Genomic DNA, 24,271 nt, shown 5'->3' with positions numbered 1-24,271 from the left:
AACGTCCGCTGTGTCAGATATTTGCTTGATCAATGACACTCCGTGCGTGTCTGGCATATTTTAGTCCCTCTAGCCATTTAGTACTGGGCACAAAGAAACAACCTGACTTAGGGGCTCCTGCTTTCACTTTCAGATATACTTGGTTTTGGCCGGAGTAAAATAATGGTTTTGAATGTTCTTTCAATCTTTCCTAAAAGTATGAAAGTTGCGTCGTTAAAAAGGCTATGTTTAACGAACAATAAAACTAGAATGTATTCTTATAGTAATAATAACTTCTAAGAAATCGATGCTTCAAAATCATCCAATGCATGTCTTTTCTTGGACCAACGTTGGCCGACGTTTAACAGAGCGCTCAATAGGCGTTCATTTTTGAACCTATGTAGGAACATTTTAAAACTATTTCTGGGCTTTTCAGTGGGTTGTGCCAGAAACGATTACAGGTATGATCAGCCTTTTGTCAATGCGTGTCATCTATGTAATCATTATTTCAATGTTCAATTGACTTTTATCTGTTTCGTGATTTCATAAAACGACTGTTGTACAATACCCTCTGAAGTTAACGACAGTACCACTGGTAGTTTAAAAGTATTGATAGCGTATTTCTAGAATTAATTGCAGTGAAACGTAGATTTGTATCATCGGGATGTTTGTAATCTAGTGCTGCAACAGGTGTGGAGGTTTTATGGCTGTTGGAGAGCGAGATTGGGACGATCTAAGCTCTTACGGGCTCTCTCTGCCTCTCAAATAAAACAATTAAGAACCATGTTTTGCGTCTCACTAAACGAATCTGAGATTGAAACGCTGAATTATTCGTAAATGAATGATGCAACAATGCAAACATTGCTAATGTATATGATGCGCTCATATTCAAAGGATGATACAAACTTTTTTAGAAGTCCTTCACAGATTTCAATTATTTGATAAAACTCGGACGCTCTATGAATCTAGAAACATTAAATTTAGAAACAATTGCCAACATTTCTGTTCCAGTTAGGTACTCAAGCAATTTAGTGTACTTGGGAAAACGCGATTTCATCCATCCTATATGTAAAAAAAATTAATTTGACCTGCTGGAAAACCTATCAAAAATGCTGTCAGTTTTGGCCGACACGATTCGCTCTATATCGGCCCGACATTGGAAATTTTTACTTTGTTATTAAGATAATGTAAAATGACAGCTTACATTCCGCTTCCAAAAATATAAACATTAATAGAATGTCTCACGTTAATATTAAACGACGACAGCGGAGTATCTGTATCTGTGATTCTTTTCACAGCTGTCAAATCCGTTGCATTATTTTTCTTTCTATTCAATGAAAATGGAGGGGACGGAAACATTATCCATTAGACAGAAATAGTAGGCGATGCTTTAATAGAATGACAATTCAATGAAAAATTCAAAAGCATAAATTCACTAGTAATTCTCATCTGAGCTTTCGACAAAAAAAAACTGCTGACTATATTCCCCGTAAAAGGACTCCCACGGAACATCCGCCCTCGGTTCGTATCTCAGATTCGCATCCATATCCAGCCGACCACCAAATGTTGCTAATTACAGAGCGGCCAGCTACCAGCTCAAATCCAATTGAATTCCGGGCTTTCATTATCGACTGCCGAGAGCCCAGCAGCAATTAAGTACTCTTCGGAAATATGCTTGCGCAACCTGTTGCAATCTTGATTCTAATATTTATCTCAATTTTGCCAGGAGGAGAACCTCGATCAGGGGCATCATTCGTGGTGCAGGGGGTAGTAATGAAATCGATCTCGCTGATCCGCGAGCGGTGAGAATTATATCCGCCATTAAACTGCCGGGATTAAAGCAAATAATCAAAATTTACACAGAGAGCACGTCAGCCAGGCCAGGCCAGCCAGCCATCCTCGTACAGCCGGCAGCTTAATTTAATAACATAAACTACACACTCTTTCATGCGCACCGTCATACGACCCCACGCCGCCGGAGAGCAGTAAGCAATTCAACATACAGCAAAAAATAGGGGGCTGTGTGTAATGGCGGTGGCATGGCAGCGGCAGCAGCAGCAGGAGAGGAACATGTTTCTGGCTTTGATCTCTGCCGACTCTTTCAACCGACACAAAACCGTTCCGGCGGCTGCAGCTCTGGCGGCGATCATTCTCACTCGCAGCCGGACGGACTCCCAAATGTATGGCGGCGGATGGATCGAAAGATAAATAATCGAAATTAGCTTTAATAGTTTGGCGTTAAGTTATGAAAATTGAATTAAATTTTCAAAGGAATCGCTGATACTAAGGAAATGGAGTACGGGCGAGGTTGGGCGATGATCGGGGAGGGGGCGATCGTGTGTAATTGCCGAAATTACTTGAAATCCTATCAATGAGCGGGGGAAGGAAAGACCAAAGAGGATCGCAAAAAACATTTGTAAAAATTAAACCATCCTGTCATATTTAAATCAAATTAAGATTTACATGCCAGTTTTTGATTAATTATAGAGCTTTAGCTGGTTTGTCCTGTTGGTCAGGACTGGCAAAAAAATCTGCCGTAGGAAGCGAATGGAAAAGGGGGAGGATAATGGATGCGCGCATACACAGACCGCCGAGTCCAGGCGAAGCCAGCAATAAAACCGAGAAAGAGGGGAGAAGCGTATGAAAAAAGGAACGAGAAAAAGATCAAAGTCGGCTTTCTGAGTACACCTCGTCCGCGTCCTCACGCTGCTACCACGTACCTCGCTCGTCGACAGCTTACACAGCCTGGGGCGAATAGGTATCACATAGCCAGTCTCTCCTCACGGTTTCCAACGGAACCCGTCCCCCCATAAGCAACTCTCAGACTCAGACAAGATGCCTGCCTGCCTGCCTGCAAAACACTACCGTCATCGTCATCAGCGCCGATTCGCATCACATCGCCCCGGCTATCCGCAATCGACAGCCGAGGATCGAGCTGCCGATTCCCTCATACACGGGACAGGACGGTTGGTTATTATAGCGCAGCCAAGCCGAGAGACTCGGGCAGAATTTGTTGCCCGGTCGGGTTACGAAACGATGCGCAAATTCAACGGTGCGCAACTAACCTTGGCTCTGCTTGTGATCGAGCGGACACAGGCCTGACGAAGAGACGCCTGCAGTGTTCATGGATGGGAATTCCGGTCGGTTTGCAATGGATCGGAACCAAAGATCTGGTACTGATTCGTTTGGCGAATAGTCCGCCCTCCTGTCGCTTCCTGGCAGGTGACCGAAATTGCTCCGGCTGCTGCTGCATGATCATCGAACAGGCAAGTTTCTCATTAGGCACGCTGCTCAAGAGGACCCGTAAAGACTCACGCTGGCAGCTGGAGAAAGTACTCCTTCAGAAGCGTCCCGGCTAGATCACGGGATTTTTTCCTCTCGAGATGCCATGTTTGTTTAGGACATTTTTCGACGATTCTCAAGTGTCTAATTCTTGGGAAAAGTGGCAACCTTCGCACTTAAACAACACTGGTTGGTGTTAAGTGCTGGCAAATAGACGCGAGTGTTGTAATGTTCGAGTTTCTTTGTTTGCTAGTGCATTCTTTGGATGTTTTAAATTATTCTAGCTGATTTTCAATATGCTGTCAAATGCTGTCAGTAGTTTCCACATGACCTATCATCGAGCAAACCATTGAATGCTTAAGCATGAACTTACCTCAAGCTCGAGCAACAACAAAAAAACACTCGAGGATGTCGGCTTCCGTCGTTTAATCTTTGCTCGAATGCCGACAATCGGCCAAGACTCCGGCTCAGGTCGAGATTAAATGTCAATAATCGCTTCATTCATGTGTAATGAGCAAAACGAGATGAAAAGCGTATCGATTACCTTCGCCTTCCATCGTCTGTTCGACGAAATCCCCTTCCCAGCCGAGCGGGAGTTGAAAGGAATTAGAATATCGATCCGGCTTATACCTGCCCAGCCAAGCTTCGATTAACAATTTAGGGATTAACCGTCATCATCATCTGCTCTGCACCATCTCTTCTACTTTACGTTCCTCCCCGAACCGAACTAGTCCGGTGTCGGCTTCTCCGTCCATCCACATTTTTTGTTGTAGTTCGCTCATCTGGCCCGATCCCCTCCGTTCGATCGTCTTTCCCATGGCCTGCTGGCTGCCGGGCCGAACGAACGAAACGGCACAAATATAAATCAAGTTGTAGAAGATCGGTTCGCTTTGGCTTCATTTCATCAAAGCAGGCTGATGGTAGTTTTTGTTGCTGTCTGCTGGCTTACTTTGCACTACCCTCACTATATAGCAGCGCAAGTCAATCCCGCACTCGACTCGGCTACTCGAGTGCAGCAACGGCAGCAGCAAAGTGAAGCGTACGGATTATCCGTCATCCGAAAGCGGTTCGTCTTTTTTTTTTTCTGTGGTTGCTGCGGGAATGGCTCTTCAGACCTTTTTTTTTTGGTTACTTTATCGAAATATCGCCGCCTTGTGTGGGCTGACGCGCATTCACGTAATTAATGTTGGTTTTTTTGCCCATGTCTGCCCGACTCATGATTGCCTGATTTCACCACCTTCGGAGGCGAGAAATTCGATGTGAAAGTTCAAATGGGTTGGATTTGAAAGGAGGCAAGCTACGCGGTCGATTCCACCGAAGTAGATAAACCATTCTTTTGGGTAAGCAAATTCGCGTGTTTCAATGAAACATTCCTGTTGAGAAACTTGTCCACAGAGTTATCCAGCTGCGTTGAAATTGAGTTTTCGTATTTGAGTTTGGAGGCAAACAATCCGCTTCATAGCCTTGTCCGAATTTAAGCGTCAAAGTCACCATGGTTACGCAGAACGTACAATAAATAGTTCAACAAAAGACGTTTGACGTCTGACTTTTTTTACAGGGTCGTTACACAATTGACAACAAAACTGACAGCATTATCCCGCACTTATTTTCGTATGGTTAGATACCAACCAAAAAGTGACATCTCGATTAAAAATAACCGATTCGGCATGTGAACCCAGGAATGCTGTCAGTTAAGAGAAGCCACAACTCGCCCTCATCGATTGCATTCTAAAACCATCGATCATTAATTACTTCATTCCACCGGTAGCAGTAAACCAACATTGTGAACGAGAGACAGAGAGAGAGACAGAGAGGGTCCCCATGGGACGCCCTACAAGACACCGCGTCCGGTCATAATTGGAAGGCACAAGTCGGTGTGTCTCCGTACTTGGCAGTACTGCAGCAGCATTTCAACGGAGTGAATTAGAATGCAATTAAAATGACAAGCCGTGAAAAGCGGTGTGCGCCGTAAGCCGCCGATGTGAGCGACGATTCCGCATGGTTCACTTATAAGGGCATCGCTGCAGCATCCCTCGTTCGCATGAGGCTATCTCCTAGGAGACATCTTCGTGACGGTCGCGGTACTTTCAATTACGGCAGTTGGTTTTCGCACGATGTGCGATCGTAGTTCCTCGCTCTTGGTGTGTGGCATATTCTGACAGGTCGATCGAGACCAAAGGGAACCACCGTTTTATCGCGGAACGGAGCGTGACTGGACTGTTAGCATTATCTGAAGGAATGTTTGACCTGAGTGCTCATCCAATTGGCGTGTGCTGTCCGCATGGAACCAGATCGATAAATCATGTCCACCTGACAAATCTCGGAAGCGATCTTTTTGATGAATCTGTAGTCCCCCACCGTGAGTCACATCGCATGAAGGTGCTAAAAGCATTTTAACTCTATTCACAAACGGAATAAAAACGAGTTCAAAGAAAAAGCCGCTCCGGACAGCCAATCTTATCAACACCTCTTCTTGAGCGCAGTATGGCGCGGAGTGCCGAGGGGAGCATAAATCAAACAAACAACAATCGAAAAAAATTCACTTAGCCAGACACGCTCACTTGTCGTTACGGCGAGGAAGAAGAAAGTGGATCAATTAGAACCATTATGACCAAATTCGGTGTCTTCGTGACGGTTGCCGGAATTTCTTGGGCTAAGAGAAAGCCCGTCGACCCATGTCTGTTGTTGGTTCATTATGGTTCGCAAATGGAAGTATAATTGTTTAATTAAATATCAATTATCAGCGATGGACGCGACGCAAGTGCGAAATTGGAACCTGATTTTGCAATTATCGGAAGAAGCGAACGCTGGTCAATGAGGACAGTCAACCGTGGTGACCGCAGAGGGAATCTATGCTCCCCCTGCGCTACTTTGTCGGCACCTTTTGCCGGTGTATGAAAATATATATAAAAGCCTATATAGATAAGATAGCTATATACAAATTTATGACCGCAAACACATTTCATGTCTGATAAGGTTCTAGTTTTTTTTTCGTTGCCTTCTCGCGCCGATGTAAGCCTTCTGCCAGGAGGTACCTTGCCATGGCCTTGTATCTCGTCCCTTACTCTCCTCACGGGCAGAGTTAGTAATCATCCTCTGTCTGAAATGTGTATATCTCAAGCAAAAACCATCGGCCGTGTCTCGTTCATTCTGTCCTTTGAGAGCTGTCTCCAAACTCCCGAAAAACGAACTGGCTCACGAATGGCGGCCATCAAAACTCGCCTCAATGCTACAGAGTTGAACTGACTGGCGGAATTTCCTACCCGCCGTAGAATGAAATAATACTTTAAAAGCAATTCGCTGCTATTCTTCCCTTTGCGAGAAGATAGCCGCCACCAGTGCCGCCCCGGACGTCTCCCATCATCATCTATCTATACCCGTAATCGGAATGGCGCAAAAGGTGAAGAATGGTCGAGCGAACGTACGAAGGAAAAAAAAGATAAATATATGGAAGAAACACGTACCGCAAGCGAGCGCGGCTCTCTAAAGTCGGAAAGATACGAAGAAGGGTACTGAAAAGCAACAGACACACCGCAGAGAATGCCGGGCTGAAAAACAACCGCCCCGACCGACAGATTCCCTCGGTGGACGGTGGACAAAAGAGGAGGAAAGACCAGTCGAACGCTTTTCGAACAATACGCATTTTATTCTGTATTCAGCTGTCAAACTTGGGATCCGATTTCTGAGCCAATCAGATTTTAAGTTAAATTTGACCATCTTTTGCCGATTTACTCCCATAGTGACACCATTAGCGCAGCTACAACCGGTTTCAGCGCATCAAATTGTATGATGTGTTATGCCTCGTTCGTTTTTCCTCACAACACACTCCCGTGTGTTGTTGTGTTCCTAAGAGCCATTGCGAGATAAACCTTACAGCCTAATGTAAGAACTCTTCCAACTGATAACAATTTCATTACCTCCCGTAGAACAAATTTTTACTCACCAGCAACTCTGCATCCCGTTGTGATCGAACGACATCCAGCTCTCCGGGTTCACCGGATGAGGACGAATTTCCGGAACCGTTGGTCACCGTCATCGGTGCCGAAGCGACTGTCATGTTGTACACCAGATTCTGACAGGCAGAAACCGTAATTAGTTCACACTTGAGCTCTTCAACGGCTCGCACCGAATCAATCACCAAAACTGACAGCAATAATCCCAGTAGGTTAAATAACTTGGCTGCCATGGTTGTGCTGTTAGTTTACTACTTCCGTCAAAAGTGCAAAAACATTCGCCTAATCGCACTGCTGGTTACAGCGATCTTACACACATAATTCACCGCCGATATAGGATGTTTATCCTAGCTTTCTACCACCACTGTTTAGGGTTCTTTCGAGAATACGAACAGCCTTGATTGTTGTGAAAATCTACCCCTCCTTTACGTTAATTGCTATTCACCACTTTAGTCCTTCGATTGTGGCTGCAAACTCCCGAAAAAATTCCCGACCACCTTGTGGTTCGAACTCATCAACTGTGCAGTAGAAACTTTTTCCTCGCTAGCGATATAAAAACACATCCACACTCGGCAACCGTCTCTCAATAACTGAACAACTGAAAGCTGCCGCCGACTGATCCGGAGCGCAAAAGTGCCTGGCCGAAGCGATTGAAGTTGGCCGCTGTCGTTGTTTCGTTTCCGCCACCGTAGCGCACACTCGCACAGCCCCAGCCCCGTACACGCCACTGCTGCACGCGTATTTTGTGTTGTGTGCCTTCTTCTCTGCCAGCCTGCCTGCTTGCCTTATTGATGGTGTGCCGAAGTCGGAGCGTACATACTCTACTCTACTACTCCCCGTGTTTCGCTTTTATGTTCGCCTTTCTCGCATGCTGTTGCTTTTTCGTATAGGTTTCGATCACCAGCAGCATGCAGACCAACAGACTGGCACTAGCCAGCCATCATCATCCAAGCTGACTGCGATTCGATGTTGGGTGATTTTCACTTACATATACACAGCGGGGGGTAGTAGAATGTGTGGCAAAGTTCACACGCACACTCGTGCGGTGGTAGGACGCCCGTAGACGTGTTGCTGGTTGACCGATGATTATGATGGGTTATACGGCTTATGGTCAATGTTTTCCTGAGCATAATTTTGAATTTCGTTTTTGAAAAAGCACTTAAATTTTTTAACAAAAATTATATGCATATCTCAGAGAATAAGCTTCCATTTTCGAAAAAAATATGTTTAGAATACTTCTGTAAACATTTGAACAAATATCCATTAAATCACTAGCGCCACCATACCACCATATCCTAAACTAGGTTGGCCATTTGAAAACCTCTATGTGTTCAGCTGTCAATTCAGTCAAACTCAGTAGTTCATTTAGTGTTGATATGCCACTTATTTTCGAATAGAACAGACTAACTTTCCTACAGTTTTATCGTTTGAGATGGACATCTGTTCTCTGTGTGCGTGTTGTGGTTACTTTTACTTTGGAATTTAAACATTGAGTTTTAACACTGTCATAGTCGATCTTGATAGGCTCCTTTAAATAAATACGTTGGAGGCAGTATCACAGAATAATCTAGAATAGAAAAAATACTAATAATAATAAATGGAAAAAAATCCTAAAAACAATAGAGGAGATAGCCTTAATTCGCTAATCGGACACTTTTTAACTGATCCGCTTTTTAGTTGAACCTCTGCTGGACTATTGTCCAACTAAAAAGCATACGAATGCCAAAATCTCGTATCAAATTCACTTTGACAATCAATCTGACAATAATTAGAGATGTGAACAGATACATTTACACTACTAACATCTCCTGTGGAAAGTTTTTGGTATCTATCAGTCGGTACAACTATCGAATCATGTTCGTTAGTTGCACAGAGACTGTGGCCCAACTAGCGAATCACAACTGTAATTGAATTCCATCCATCAGCGCATTTTTACACTATTTTCTTGGCGTATGGTGAGCCGCATATAACAAAATTCTTATTTTGCCTATAGAGGTATTTTAACAGAATTTAAATGTACAGCAGAGATGGCCTCACTGGTTTTCAGCTCAATCCGGACACCAACACGATCAAGTGTTGCTAAACAACACAGTAAAACTTCGGCGGCTCTGATGGTGTGCCATGCACTGTTAATCGTTCAGTATAAATACAGAGCGCCAAATATCGGGAAGGGCAGAGAATGAAGAATAAGCATCCATACGAGAATGTAAACAAAAATAATTGCGCATATGAAAGAAAAAAATACCGGAATGCAAGACCGATAGCGAAAGCATAAAAACAATCTCCTCGCCGAACAGGATCGGCAATCCGACTGATTGTGGTTTTCATACAAAATAAAAACAGCCAGGAAAAGTTCAAACTAGTCTGGTAATAACTTACGATTAGAAGAAAACTTTTTCATAAATTATTTAGAAGAGAATTCTAGATTTTTCACAACGCGGAATAAAGACAGTTTCGCAGTCTATCCAATCATCTTGGGATTAAACAGGATTCCCCGCCTGGATGCAAATCTTGATCTCCGGCTCAAGCGCAAACAATTACTGATTCTGGTTGAATTTCGCCCTAAAACTGGTTCAGCTGGAATCAGTCGAAATACCGCCGACATAATGAAATGTGTATTTCGAAATGAGTCCCAATTACACACCAACAAGCGGTACAAATGGAAGTCATCCATCGTTTGCACACCTGTTGAATACTACCCACTGAGAGCCCCAAAATTGCTTCAAAATCGTTCAACACGGGCCCAACGACGGATATCTATTGAACGATTATTTGGACATCGTCCAACGTCGGTCTAACGCACGTCTTTCATTGGACAATTTTGAAACCAACCGTTCTTAGGGGGTAACCGCTTACCTTCACTGCCTGCTCTGATCTAAAAAAAATGTTTCGAAATCGTTCAACACAGGTCCAACGAAGGGCTTGGATGTCGTCAAACGTTGGCCCAACAAACGTCCTTCATTGGACAATTTTGAAAACAACCGTTCTTAGGGGCTGGAGCCTATTATTTTTGATTCCTCCCCCTAATCGACCAATGAAGGTCGTCCGTTGGACCAACGTTGGACGACGTCCAAAAACCGTGCAACAGGACGTCCACCGTTGGACCTGTGTAGAGCGCTTTTGAAACAATTTTTTGGGCTTCTCAGTGGGCTGCCAGAACTTTTGAGCGAATACTGTCAGATCAATTCAGCTCCCTAAGGAAAGGATGTCTCATGGGCGGCATCCAACATATCGTTCAACACGCTCGTCTGTTCGCATTAGCAAATGTTTCTATATGATTGCCAATATCAGCATCACGTTCCGAGTGGGTATAATTGGTGAAATTCTACCATCATTCCGGTTGAATTGGACAATGGTATAAAATTGCACCATGCTGTTATTAACGATTCTGCCGTGATTTTTTGTTGTACTTTTGTTCATTGTTCCTTTTTTTTGGTATAAGTGACCTGCTCATGTCTGTTGCAAATATCGTCATCCGATTCCAATGACTTACGTCTCTTTAAAACCACCTTCGAAGGGTTTCTTATCCTTCTTGGAACTATTCGTTCCTATTTACTAGTTGGTGCTGAGAATTTCCTGGTGGCGGAATTTCTCCCGATACCGACGCCAACTTTCGTGAGCCTTTTTGCTGTAAGTCACTCTGACAGAGAGATTATCGACAATGAAATTTGTCCAGATAAAGATACTCCGTTTACTTCCAATTACGTGTTGTTCACTCGTTGTTTTTCCTTCTTAGCTTCTGTTGCTAGCACGCTGACCGAACTTTGCTAATCACAACCATTGCTAGTTAATATCAAGATTTGTTGAGAAGTGAACCGATCCAGATATACTGACCACCTTGACTGTTTAAAACTACCCTCGCAATGTTTCTTCAACGTCTCATTTCTAGAGTGGCTAAACTCTAGTGACATTTTAGGGATTATTCATAAACCATGAAGACCGCTGATATAAGTACTTTTTATGTGGTGCTACCATGTAGTTTTTGTAGCAAAACGACCATTTTACTGAAAAGGCTTGCCTTTACATTACGAATTGTTCAACATTTACCTGTTGAACATAATCAGCTAGACATTGTATGAAGAACCAAAAAGGAGGGAGTTGTCCGCAAGACATTTTATTTACTCAATAGTAATCAGTCCATTCATACTGGACCACTGGAGTAATCGAGAATCTCCCGCCAATGAGTAGATTCCATGTGTCAATCACAACGAAAACCATCTTAGTGTAGCACCTTCCCAATATGTGAGAGGAAGATACTGCCCTTCGTTCACGAAATGTTAGCAACAGACAATTGTCATTTCCACTGTCCCTATCCAAATCGTTTTAGTCGGATGCCCTGATAGTCCCTCCCGGCTCCCACACATTGCTGTTAACGGTAAATGCAATATGATATGGTTTGGAAATGTAGACTTCGATGACAATGATACCTAAATTACATCCTCTGTAGTGTTCGAGAATCTTATGATACGTCGTCGCAATTACAGCCGTCGTCGTAGTTTAGAGTAAAGAAGTTTCAAATCATTCTTGACAACAAGGACTGGGAATCCAGTTTCCTAACCTCCTTTCCATTGCGTAATTTCTAACCTAATCGGTCATTCACCGCTAATGCATATATCCTGTTAATTGTTGGAAGAAAAAGTAACCGGTTGACACTGTGTCATCCTCATCATCTTTAAGACACAATCTGAAATGATAAAGAAATTATACATCACTTTAGAAAAAAAATAAAAATTTTTAACGATCAACCGAAGCTGTCTACCGATTCTTAGTAGAAACGCCAGTGATGTGACCATCATAAGCACGTCAGAAAATCTTAAAATCGGAATTTAAAAATAAATACAGCGAAACTGCTGGCTGAAGTATTGTTGTGTGTGTGTTAACCATCCCAACTCCCACTGACTGGCAGCGGTTTACAGAAAAAGATGTTTCCATGTATTTATACATGAAAATCACTTAGTTCTAGGATTTGGGTAGGTGTTAGCTCGATTGAATAATAATGACTCATTTCGTATACAGAACAAACCGTTTTTCGAAGCCATCATTCCACCAACCAGCCCCGCCCTAATATAATGTTTGCATCAAATGGATTTGAGCATTATAAAAAAGGCTTTCGATTCCTTGCGGAAGGTATGAAATCGATGCTTATTTAGTGTATTTATTTGATTTTTATATATAAATATGTAATATTGGATGGATCTTACCAGATTGTTTGTCACTTTTCTCATTCCTTTTATGTTGTCTTCTTTTTTACGAGTGCTCTCTACGGCTATACATTTGTTTCCTCAAATATTTGGTTTAGAACTAGAACAATGTTTTCCGTGTTAAGCAGAGAATGATTTTTTTTGTAATATTTTGCAATATCCGACAATCTGAAACGATAATGGAATAAATAATTTCGTTGCACATTAATATTCCATCTATCAATCAATTGAGGTCGTTTGCCGATTTCTAGCCGAGATGCTAATGAACTGACCATCAAGAACACGTCAAACAACCACAATTGTCTCCTTTCGACACTAGTTTGGCCTTACCGAGCCGTAACGCGGGTGGCGTCGTGAAAGCTGTCAAATAGGAGTTGAGAACTGCTTGAATCAACGGAACGCGTTTCCTGACATGCGTGGAGAGTTGCAAATAATTTAACATATCAAGAAAATATTTAATTTGTTCCTCAACGAAGCCACCAAGTACCATTCATCAATGATGGTATTTCCATAAGCTACGATGTATTAAATAAACACCTAAACACTTCATATTGATTTACAAAAAATCATCAAGTAAATCTGTCTTAGTTTTGGAGTTTTCCTGGATATCTATTTTGACCTTGGATCTAGTTTGGCGCTAATTTTCTTCTTTTGGAGAAATTGTTGCATAATTAAAGAATTGCCTCTATATTAACGAGACCGGACAATCGGAAATGTCACAGGTTTGCTTGAAATCTGTCGGGGTCTCTTATACGGTGTAAGTAGCGGTTTGCCCACTACTCGGGTTCTGATTGCCCGGCGGACCTTTCTTTTCGCACATAAACAAAAAAAAGGTAAACAAACAAAATAAATTAGCAAATTTACCGACTTTTATTTCCTCTGCTGTACTGGATCCCGCTGATCTGCTACTACTGTTGGCGGGAATGCGGGTGGTATCTTTCGATCAGCCGGGTCAACAACGGCCACGTTCTCCTTCGGTCGTATCTTAGACTGCTCCAGCAGCAGTCCTTGTCTATTAGCTAGGGAGGTGAGCTGGGCTCATTTGTTGGAACCTCCCTAGCGACGGTGGTGACGAACCACCGGATTTTTTGTTCCCCACAAAGAATCCCGGAAGACACCGCAGTGTTCTTCCCAGGGAGAGCCGCTGTCAGCCCTGATTCACCCTCCTTGGCTATTAGGTGGGAAGGAGAGCAACGCTCGTTCGGCTTATCCTTCCCAGCGAGGGCGGTTTGGTGTGTCTGGATCCTTTACGGTTAGCCGGGGAAGCGAAAGCACCGACGAACCGACATGACAGAGACATTCGAAAAGTGTCCCATACAAAATAACGATTGTTTTGAAATAAAGCGATCACTACTGTCAAAGTACGACAGATCGCTCCGCTATGTTTGAATCTGGGCAGGTTTCTCGATAAGTATATTGATATTACAGAAGGTGTGCAATTCCCTCAAGTGCGTATGTAGTGATAATATGTATCAAAATAGTATTCAGAACTCATTAAACATGCATGTATTTTGTTACTTTTTTGCTTGTAGCGGACAGTTTTGATAAATAGTACATACATAGGATAATAAAAAGCTGGAAAACGATCTTTAGCATGCTAAAAGAAAGTTTTTCGTTCTAGCATACCTGGTACAACGTCGATACACCTTGGCTTTAGCGTACTGTTGTGTTATCGACAAAGATTACCACGCATATCATTATACAGATGCCGCTAGTGTGGCAACGTATTTTAATTTAAACAATTAGGACAATATCTGACAATTTTTTTGTTCCATGTGGCACGTCGGTTCGTCGGTGGCGGTAATTAGCTCACCCGACGGCGATCCAGTGCCACTAAACAAACGAGCACCCGGACCACGGGCCGGCACTTTCGACGGAAATCTACCGTCGCACACGCGCACTAAACGTTCGTTACGGTGGCGGGAAACTTCCGAAAAAAAACAACAATTTTCTGGACGTCTTCGTTGCCGTGGTCCGTCACTTTCTGTCTCTTTCACGATCAAAACAAAACGTTCAACCGCCTCGCCTCATAACTGTCATCCCGATCTGCAGCATAGTCCACACATTTATTGCAGCAAGAGGAGAGCGGTGGCATATCTAAGCCCTATGTCATTTATACACAAATCTTCAACAAAAATTACTACACTCATCTGTACAACCAAAACCGTTCACAAACACGAAACTATATAAAAACTTACAAATTTAATGTGAACGGTTCAAAACAGCGGTGTGCATAATTTTACGTAAGCAATACACTCTACGGAGAGAGTACGCACGAATAGGGTATATTTCCACCCAGTGCTAAATTGTTACTCTGACGGGCTACAAGGGTTCCAGCATCCCCCTCGATATGCATAACGTCATCGTCTACTCGCTGTAAAACCACGAACGTACCTGGCGTCCAAGAGGGGGTAACCCACAATACGTATGTCCTTTCCTTATTGCGCACTTCCCACTAGTCTGGACTCCGCACTTTTAAAGTGCGAGTGATTAAACTACTAGTGAACACTGCGAGCTGTCAAAACTCATATATTTCAAATGATGGAGATGGTACTCTCATAGACAGGCCAGTCGAACTAAACAGTCAATGAGAAGAATTTATTAAAAGAATGTTAAGTGTGCTTCGAACTCAATTTTAGCGCCACAAGCAATGTCTTTCATTTTGAAGTTACGGTGACTGGTAAAGTTGTTGCAGAGTCTCCAGCGCTTTATTTGATAATATTATATTAGTTCAAAATTCAGTCCCTAGGGTGGTGGTGTTATGCTGTACATGCTTATTTCCAATCTGTTTAATTTGTTCAGTTTGTAATTATGTAACTATGTAATTTTAATCTACTGTGAGGAGAAAGTCAAGATAAGTACCAAAATATTGGCTGGTCTCTAATAAATTGACAGTTCAAGTTTCAAATTATAATTAAAATTGTTTACAAACTATAATTAAAATTGTCGCGGATATTGCTGTGTCCTTAAGGTGTGTTTCCGTTAAAATTATATACACATAGCTATATCTTCACTTCACAACTACCAGAACGCATTTTTTGCAAACAAATTCTTTCAGTTTGGGTTTTACCCAAAACTTGCTTATTATTAATCTAATCGTACATCATTGTTCAGCATATTCCTTTTCTTGAAGTAAAACATTATTTGACTGCACTAAATCGTCTGAATACCATAAATGAATTTTGGCAAGTTTCTGCAACCAAATAGGCATGAAATAGTTGCTCAGAAACCTAAAAATGTTTGGCCAAAGAAATCTGGGCCGGAGGAAGGCGGAGTAAAAAAATTCGATTCGTTATTCTTTTATAATTTTATGATCTAAATAGTTTTTTTTTCTTTTACTATTCTATATCTAACCTGTACCACATATCATTGTAATTAGTTTTCAGGATCTAGTGGAGAAATGTGCTGAATAATGATACATATTTCTCGGCCACTTTGCAAAGTAGAGACATGACACTTTCACTGGAATTTTGGAAAAAGTGCTCTCAACCATATAAATTCGGTCAAAAAATATCTTTTAGGTAAAAAATAGCCATGCATCGCAAATACTTTAGCGACACTCATCTTCAGGAGCGAGCGATTGGGTCGAAACGTCAACGTACAGGGCAATCCAAAAAATTGGTTTTATATCGAGTTCACCGACATATAAGCACAGACTAACAGACATAACACTATGAGGGAATTTCCTCAAAAAACATCGATCCGACCATTTTCCCAGAACACACTCAGTCCCAAACACTCATTTACTGGTGGGTTACCCCTCAGGCTTGGGAGCAATTTTTCACTAGTGGTCTATCCCCCTATGCTTGTTCATATGTCAGTGGCGCCATAATTTCAAATGTGGCCACAGTCCCAACGACAAATACATTTAAAATGACTGCTAAAGCGGGCGAAGCTTTGTTTTTAAGTGTTATGTCTGTTAGTCTGTGATATAAGCTGCAACCAAATACGTCTAGATGGCGAATCGATAGACCACTTTTTCCTAAAACCTCGGAAAAAGAACGAACAATCTTGACTTTTCAACACCCCTTTTGGACGCCAGCTAGTATTGGGGTTACGTTAGTATCAGGGTTAAAACTAAAAATAATTTTCGAATTTCTCCAATGACAGCCCAAGTAACAATTCTCGATAAACATATGATTACGGCTTAAAAGCCAACTGTCAAAATTCCGGACAAACCGTTACTGGCCAAACACAGTTCATAGCAGTTAATGAAAGAGAAAACTTTTCTCTTTTGTTTACTACCAACATCTGTGATTGGTGTGTAACGGTTTGTCCGGATTTTGCTTTCAAAGGGAATTGTGACAGTTGGCTTTTAAGCCGTAATCATATGTTTGTCGAGAATTGAAGTTTTATAGCATGGTACAAGTGCAATCTAAGTTTTATGAGTGATTATAAAACTATAATAAAACCTCAATTGTTACTAGGGAGTACACGTGAAAATGTGAATATCAGAAAAAAATGTGGCTACCCCTTTTAAACGCGAACGATTCTAATGATCTTATGACGAGTAGCTCGCTCTCTGGTTTCGTGGTTTCGGATTCCCACCACTATAATTACGATCAGATGAACTAGGGATTATCTTCCATATACAAGGGACGACAAACAGAGATGGAATATTTATAATACTATTTGTTAGGACCCGTATGCTTGCAGTGGATATGCTTCAGACTAAAGTATGGTATAAACACACACTCCATTGACTCTAGCTATCAAACTAATAACCTAAAAGTATTTGCCCTCGTTATTGCAAATAAAATGATCACTACATATTCTATGAGCAACACCGTTTAGAGGCCACAGACAATCCTGGAATCAATCACCACCACCGGTTGCTGTTCACCAGCCATCTTGATTCGATCTAACAAACCCTTTGATGATGATCCCACATCTCGCTAAGACGCACGGTCTACCTCTCCATTGAAGCTTTGTATTTTAATCCAGTTTGAAAGGAACAGTGCTTCGTTCACGTTTTTTTCCATTTCGCGGATTTCCTTTGTCGGTATTTTTAGGCAAATATTTAATTTAGTTACTCATGTGGCGGAATACCATTAGATTATGTGGAACGGTGAAGAACATATTTATCGTTTGATTCTTAAACAGTTAGTGTCGCGTATCAATGCACAGTATCAAGTCCATTCGATCTAAAAATAGTACCGTCGCGAGATGGTTTAGATGCATTTAGAATCACTTCTCCGAACGGCAGAACAACATAAAACGGGTACCAAACGCATAAGTATGGTTTCTTTTGCGAGCAAGTCATGCGAGGGCGTGATCACGCGGGAAAATTTTCACCCGAGGAATGGTGTTTACCTCCAGCAAACTTGACGAACAGTTCAAATAACTTTTTCCCTCCGCTCCGTAGGCAGTCGCATGTTCGTGTATGTAGATGGAGGGCGGTGCACGCCTTCGTCGAACCAGTCCCCAACCGCCTCCTTTTTCTTCTTCTTCAATAAACCCTTTCGCCTTCGCTGCACATTCACAAATATAAATATTAATGCGATTTGAGCGAAGATGATTTAGATGTTAATAGAACTGTTGACTGTAGTTTTTTTTTTGTGTTTGATGTACAATTTCTGCTTTGGTGTTCTTACGGCGGCGGCGGCAAATCACAGGATTGCGGTGTTTGCGATAACAATAAAAATGTCGACATCATTGGTATAGACACAAATGAGGGGGTTCGAGAGTCCCATCTGCGTAAGAGTCGGTTGTAAAAATGTCCCTTGTTTGGATTTCCGAAATTGTTCAATTAAGTTTTAGCTTTTGACTGACTCCACTAGAAGCAAATCTACGATCCATTAAGGTGGCTGGACTTGACGAGCCCACTCCGAGAGTCATCACCTCTCAAATTTTCGTACCACGAAGAATGGCCGTGCCAAGTTCCAAACATACCAACTCTGGGGCCCCTGGTACAAAGTTAATTTTTGCAATTAACCATTTACCGCTTGCGGGGCCCGATCGTGGCGGCAAAGTGTTTCATTCCATTTGCCATCGGGAACCGGCTTATACCGAGACAGGGTAGGGGAGAGCAGCCACCCTCCTGCTGCTACATTGCATTAGATCCCTAGGTCCGGCTGGATGTGCGGGATGCTCCCCGCGTGCTCGCTCACCAGTCACTACGATTTTACATCACAGCGTTCATTAGGTGCATAATCGGATTAGACTGGGCGGAATGAAGCGAAGGCCTGTAGTGACTTTGGTGACGATCGGCGTGATGTACCTTTTTACCGTTCCTTTTTTTCTTGCAGCACGGAATGTTACGTGTTCACATGAAAATTTAATTATCTTTATAAACATCAGGATTCATATTAAATATCCAGATTGATTAGTTGCCATCATCTTATGTTCTATAAAAGATATAAAAAGACAATATAACACTGTTAAGTATATTGAAACGGGTTATTTGGTTAACAAACCGTCACCCATCAGGAGGCTCGCAGCGGTGCAGATCAATTAATGTTGATTTTTTTCACATTGCCATCATCATCAGCAGCAACAGCGGCAGCGGCATCGGCATCATTATTTGTGGTATTCATTAGCGCAAATTTACCTCATCCTTCCTTGTATTTACCCGGTCGGCGGTGGTGATTGTATTCGACCGAGTCCGGCCTCATTGTCCTCCGCTATTCAATCCCCAAGAAATGGTTTGGACCGAACTTAGATTTTATGGATTCAAGATTAAATTTTCTTTTTAATTTTAAACCTAATTCAGGATAGGCTCTTGAATCGCAATCTCTTTCAGATGTGTTTAAATACATTTACATAAAACCACCAACAATAATTTGGTGATTATCTTTGCTAAAATTAACCTGTAACAAAAGTAAATTTTATGAAATAATTCTATAATATTTAAGAAAAATGGAATGAAAAAAACTACACAGCTAAAAAATCACAATTTTTATCAGAACATTCAAAACGCTCTGTAATTAAAATTATAAAAAATCGACATCTCCTGTCTGGTGCTAATACCCTATAGCACAGCAAGCTTACGCCTACAGCTATTCTTCTCCTATAGCAAACGCATCTACAATAAAGCTCAAACACATTATCTACCTCTAGGCGGTTAAATTGAAGATTCCATATTACACTTTGGTCAGGGATGCCAGTTTTGAACCCTCGAATGTTTTAGCAAACTTTTGCTATTGTTGTACTCAGAAAAAATCTAATATTTCGTTTGAATAAAACGTGTTTTAAATGATCGCCCTTGTTCACTCAAATATTAGACAATGAAACAGTTCAACAGAAGTACAGTACGAATGATCGGTATTCTCTACGTGTGGGTTTTCACCATCAATTTTTAGTTGTTACGACTGTGCACGTTTCGAGAGCTCATCAAAAAAAAAAAGCTTCCATGGACATCTTTCGGCTATGTGAGGTGGGATTTTTACCTTTCTCGTGTAGAAAGGTCATGCAGTCTCTCTGAAAATCGACAGCCTAAATCCTTATTTTTACAAATTTCCGATGCTCCCCTATAAAATTAAATAGATTAGTATGAAGAGAAAAAATTAAGTTATGCAGTACATATTATCAATCAGTGTCGGTAAAGTGGCTAATCTGGTTGCACCACTAGGTGGATTAAAACAGGTGGTGGTGGCTGTTAAATATTGGTTTTACTATCATTTATTTTTCAACCGGCTTTGTCCGCGTTACTGCTGTTAATCTTTGCTCTCTGTTGTGATTGCACTGAGATTTCTGACGTTTTAAATTAAGCATACTGAGATCTCGCATTTTTTTTATATTCCACCCTCCTCTTATAAGCCCAGAAGTCGCTTGCTATGTTTACCTCCAAATTCGCAGTACGCCTACACAGAGCCGTAGCGTGGTCGTCTTCTGGCGCCCTTGGCGGGGTCTCAGTTTGTCGCCTTGTTTACATTAGATATTTATATTATAAAGATGTTAACCCTAGAATCATTCGTCACATTTCCCGGGTTAGAAAAATCTCTGTGGTAAAATTTCTAACCTCATTTGCGGGGATGGGAATCGAACTCCCGTGGGCCACATACAAAGTAATCAATTTACAGACTACGCTATGTCCGGTCCCTGTCATTAGATTTTATTTAGCAGTCCAAATGTCGTCACGATATTATTTGTGCACAAGAGAGTAAAACAAAAATGCTTTTATGAACTGGTGCCATACATCGAGATCATATTTTTATTTTACTGTTGCCTGACTTGTCTTTCCCTTTCTTATATCTCCCGTAATTTGTGTCTCTTCCTTCGCACTCGCTTTGTCTAAAATGGATGTCTAACAAGATTCGTCTTCAAATACTCCGACTTCCTATTGAAAATTCCGAAAGAACTGACGGAAAATATTCAGCCAAGACGGGTATCTCGAAAGTTTGCCCAGATAAGCTCAGCATTGTAATATCTTTTCTAAACCAAACAAATGACATAACTGTCGAGAAGTATTTGATAAAAGACTATCGTGTATATATATGCCCGCCAAGAAAGTTGAGATCGACGGAGAGATCACCGATTCGAGTTTGTCAGGTGTAGATCTACTGTAGCACGGAGTTGGCTGTTTCAAGGACCCCTTTATTCAGTGAGCGAAGATTTTGAATGGTAAAGACTCGATGTGGCACAAGCGCGCAGAGAATCTGTAAGATGACTCCAAATGCAAGGAATGTTGAAAAGCCTGCCTACTTTGCGAAGAGTCCACATGAACAAACGGTGCCTGAAGAGTTTGAAACGTTCACTTAAAACATGCTCTAAGCACTCTTTTGCAAAAAAATTATGGAAAATTACACAATATGCAGTCTTGGCTGAGGAAGAGTGCGACTCTGACATCCCCTTGTGGGGACAACTGCACCTACATAGATTTATCCAGCTGGGTTAGTACTGAACCGTTTCACAGTCTTCATCTGGAAAAAAAACAAATCGTTCACGTGGCGAATTTGAAGGTAAACAAATAACTTCAGTTCTAAAGTTCTAAAATAAATTATAATATGTTCAAACCATTACCAACCAGGTTTCTACGCAATGACCCTGCAATTGTCACGTATGATAATAACCGACAACGAATGCAGTAGGACATTACATTTAACGGGGCATTTCACTTGTTGATCAGTGAAATTCGCAAACAAAATACAATTATACAATTAATCCGGTTCTACGGATCGTTATAAAACTGTGTTTGTAGCAGCATATACGATTATATGTGAAACGTTTACCCAGTTTGCCCCGAGTATGAAACCATCAGCAGAAACTTTAACTTCAATAAACCAACAAAATCTCCTTCACACAACGCTACAACCAGTACTAATCAAATCGTCAATCGCACCCGCACTACCGCTTGCCAGAAGAAAACTAACCAAAAAGCACACTCCAGTTACTGGTCCTTCAATTATGTGGGGCGTTCTCAAATAAATTCACCACGGCGCGCTCCAGAGTGCACTGCGGTGTGTGTTTTGTATACCTATACTGGAGTTTTTTCTGTGGCCTGTGATCATTGTATGTATGCAACTGGCGCGCCTGTATATCATTGAAATGATGCCTGGCGGCAGTCATGGAATATATTGCTTCGAGCTGACAAAACGTAGCAAACCGACGACTTTTTTTTCTTATGTGCCGCTTTTATAGTACGCCTCGGTTCATTGGATGGTAAAGGGGCAGTACTAGCAACGCTCCCTGCTTGGTTGAATTTTACGGACCAATCAGCGCAGATAATTACCACTTTCATAAAATACATTATTCTTGTTATTCATAGTAATCGTACATTTTACAGAATCAAACACAACAAACGTGCACATATTTCCGATCAGATAGTGCAAAAATATAGCGATTTCGATCAGTACAACGGAAGTTATTCGCATTTGAAGACTGGGAAAATATCTTAGCAGAAACTTTGAATCGGAACCCCTACATTGAAACGCTGGAAGTATTCTACTGCAGAATTAGTGTTTGCAAACCTGTGATAAAAATAAAAACCATTCTTGGTCCCTGCTCTAACATAACTCAATCTCAACGCCTACCAAATTCTGCAACTAACCCCCGCCTTTAAGTAAGCACAAACTCAGTTGAGTCCACCCGTGCTTTAGAAATACCTATAGGAGCATGTTATTAAATGCCTTAGTGATAAAAACGCATCACATATATCGGAAATATGAAACGTGTGTACCAGTAGGTTCATTACCCTATGTACCTAAAAACCGCCAAACGTATTTTGCCATGCATAAAAATAAATTATTAATTCCCAACGCTAACTAACTAGCAACGCACACACACGGCACACTACAGTGTGCTGAGCTCAATCCAAACTCGCCCTACAAAATTCATTTTGCAAATCATCGAGTGTACACGACTCGAACCATACCAAATCGTTACTAAACTCGTTCGTTTCAAATCGCGCCCAACATCAGCTTTGCACAAAGTAGATAAACGAGTGCAAATTCGAACACGGGTAACGGTGTTTAACCGCTTATTGTCCCGTCCGGATGTTGTAGCCATGATGTTGCTCGTTTGACAGGCGAGCGACGAATGATACTAATGCACACGCGGTACTGCTATTTGTAACTTCACGTATTTGAATGAGTCTTTCAGGTGACACCCCCCCCCCCCCCCTCAAATTGACAGCTCTGGCTAACCAACGAGCGATATGTGTTTGATGAACAACTGCAATCATGCTGCAGATACTACGGTGTCAAAAAGCAAACTGATGATTTTTTTCTTCCGGATCATGCCTTATACGTGTGTCGCAGTTGATTTGACGACAAAAGGGCCGTGCTACCAACGCTGGCTCGGTCGGTCGAATAGTACGGACCAATCATGGTGCAGATAATTATTTCTTAAAATCCATTATATTCGTTATTAATACTAATTGTTCATTCTACGAAATTAGTTAAAATTTTGAAACGGGACCCCTGTATTGAAAGGTTAGAAGAATTCTACTTCAAGAATTGATTAAAAGATTTTTGGTTACTATGAGTCTCGAATGGTATGCAAGTAACTTTATTAACAGAAAGTGCTGGAAGGTAATGATCAATAAAAATGATGATTGAAAAGTTTCATTCTCTCAGAATTTACTTGATCTGAAAAATTTTGAAATATGTCTAGATTTGTGACTGAAATTAAGGACATTTGAGGTAAAATAAAGGACGCTTTCCAAATTTTTCAAAATTAAGGACATGTCCTTTAAAATAAGGACGGTTGGTAACCCTATATATCATATATCTCAATAAACGATCTGTTTTTCTTCAAATTAGAATGTCAGTATGAATCAAAACTAAACGCGGCTCGATAAGATAATTGAGTTATCCGGGAAGATCCTTTGATCTTCATTAAAATGATGAAATCCAGGCAAGGCACAATTACTAAAATTATATTACATTGACCCTTCGACTCATGGACTGGGACCAACTAAATTTTTATAAAAATATTGTCCCCTGCCTGTACGGCCTCCTTTTTATTTTGATAATGGAGGTCACCTTTTTCGGATTAAAGAATCAAACCCAGGTGAGCTGTTTACAAGACAGTCGAATTCCTGGTTGGTATTTTTGAGGGATGCGAATTTTCATTTCCAAATGCCAGCTTTCAGTTAATTCTACTGCAACCAAGATTCAAATTCAAAGCCTCCCTAAATCACTCACTTTCAAGTTGGCCGGCTTTTCATGACAAAACCGAACGCTTTCATTCCATATTCATGCATTTTTATTCACCAGTGATTAACAAAAAACCGTCATCGTCTCTGTAGTAGCAATAAGTTTACGTTAAATGTTGACATCTTCAACATTTTAAGCGCACACGGACTGTATGTTCAGGGTAGTTTTGCTTAAAAAACCTATTCAGTACCCCAGAAGACAGATATTCACAGGGCAAACGAAATTGAAAATGAATGAAAATGATTGAGCGGTTGGGATG

At 41.5% G+C, this 24,271-nt stretch overlaps 1 protein-coding gene across 1 annotated transcript in view; it reads right to left on the bottom strand.

Moving 5' to 3' along the window:
- Positions 1–8,053, bottom strand: part of LOC131692104 (frizzled-3) — a 33,544-nt gene extending 25,491 nt beyond the window's left edge. Inside the window, exon 1 of the mRNA XM_058978974.1 lies at positions 7,205–8,053. Coding sequence (XP_058834957.1) covers positions 7,205–7,447 — 243 coding nt within the window. The 5' untranslated portion in view covers positions 7,448–8,053. The remainder of the gene's footprint in view (positions 1–7,204) is intronic.
- Between the last annotated feature and the right edge of the window lie 16,218 nt (positions 8,054–24,271).

This window comes from Topomyia yanbarensis, chromosome 1 (genome assembly GCF_030247195.1).
Source record: "Topomyia yanbarensis strain Yona2022 chromosome 1, ASM3024719v1, whole genome shotgun sequence".
In the NCBI taxonomy this organism is placed as follows: Eukaryota; Metazoa; Arthropoda; class Insecta; order Diptera; family Culicidae; genus Topomyia; species Topomyia yanbarensis.
This window is presented reverse-complemented; position numbering and strand designations above follow the sequence as displayed.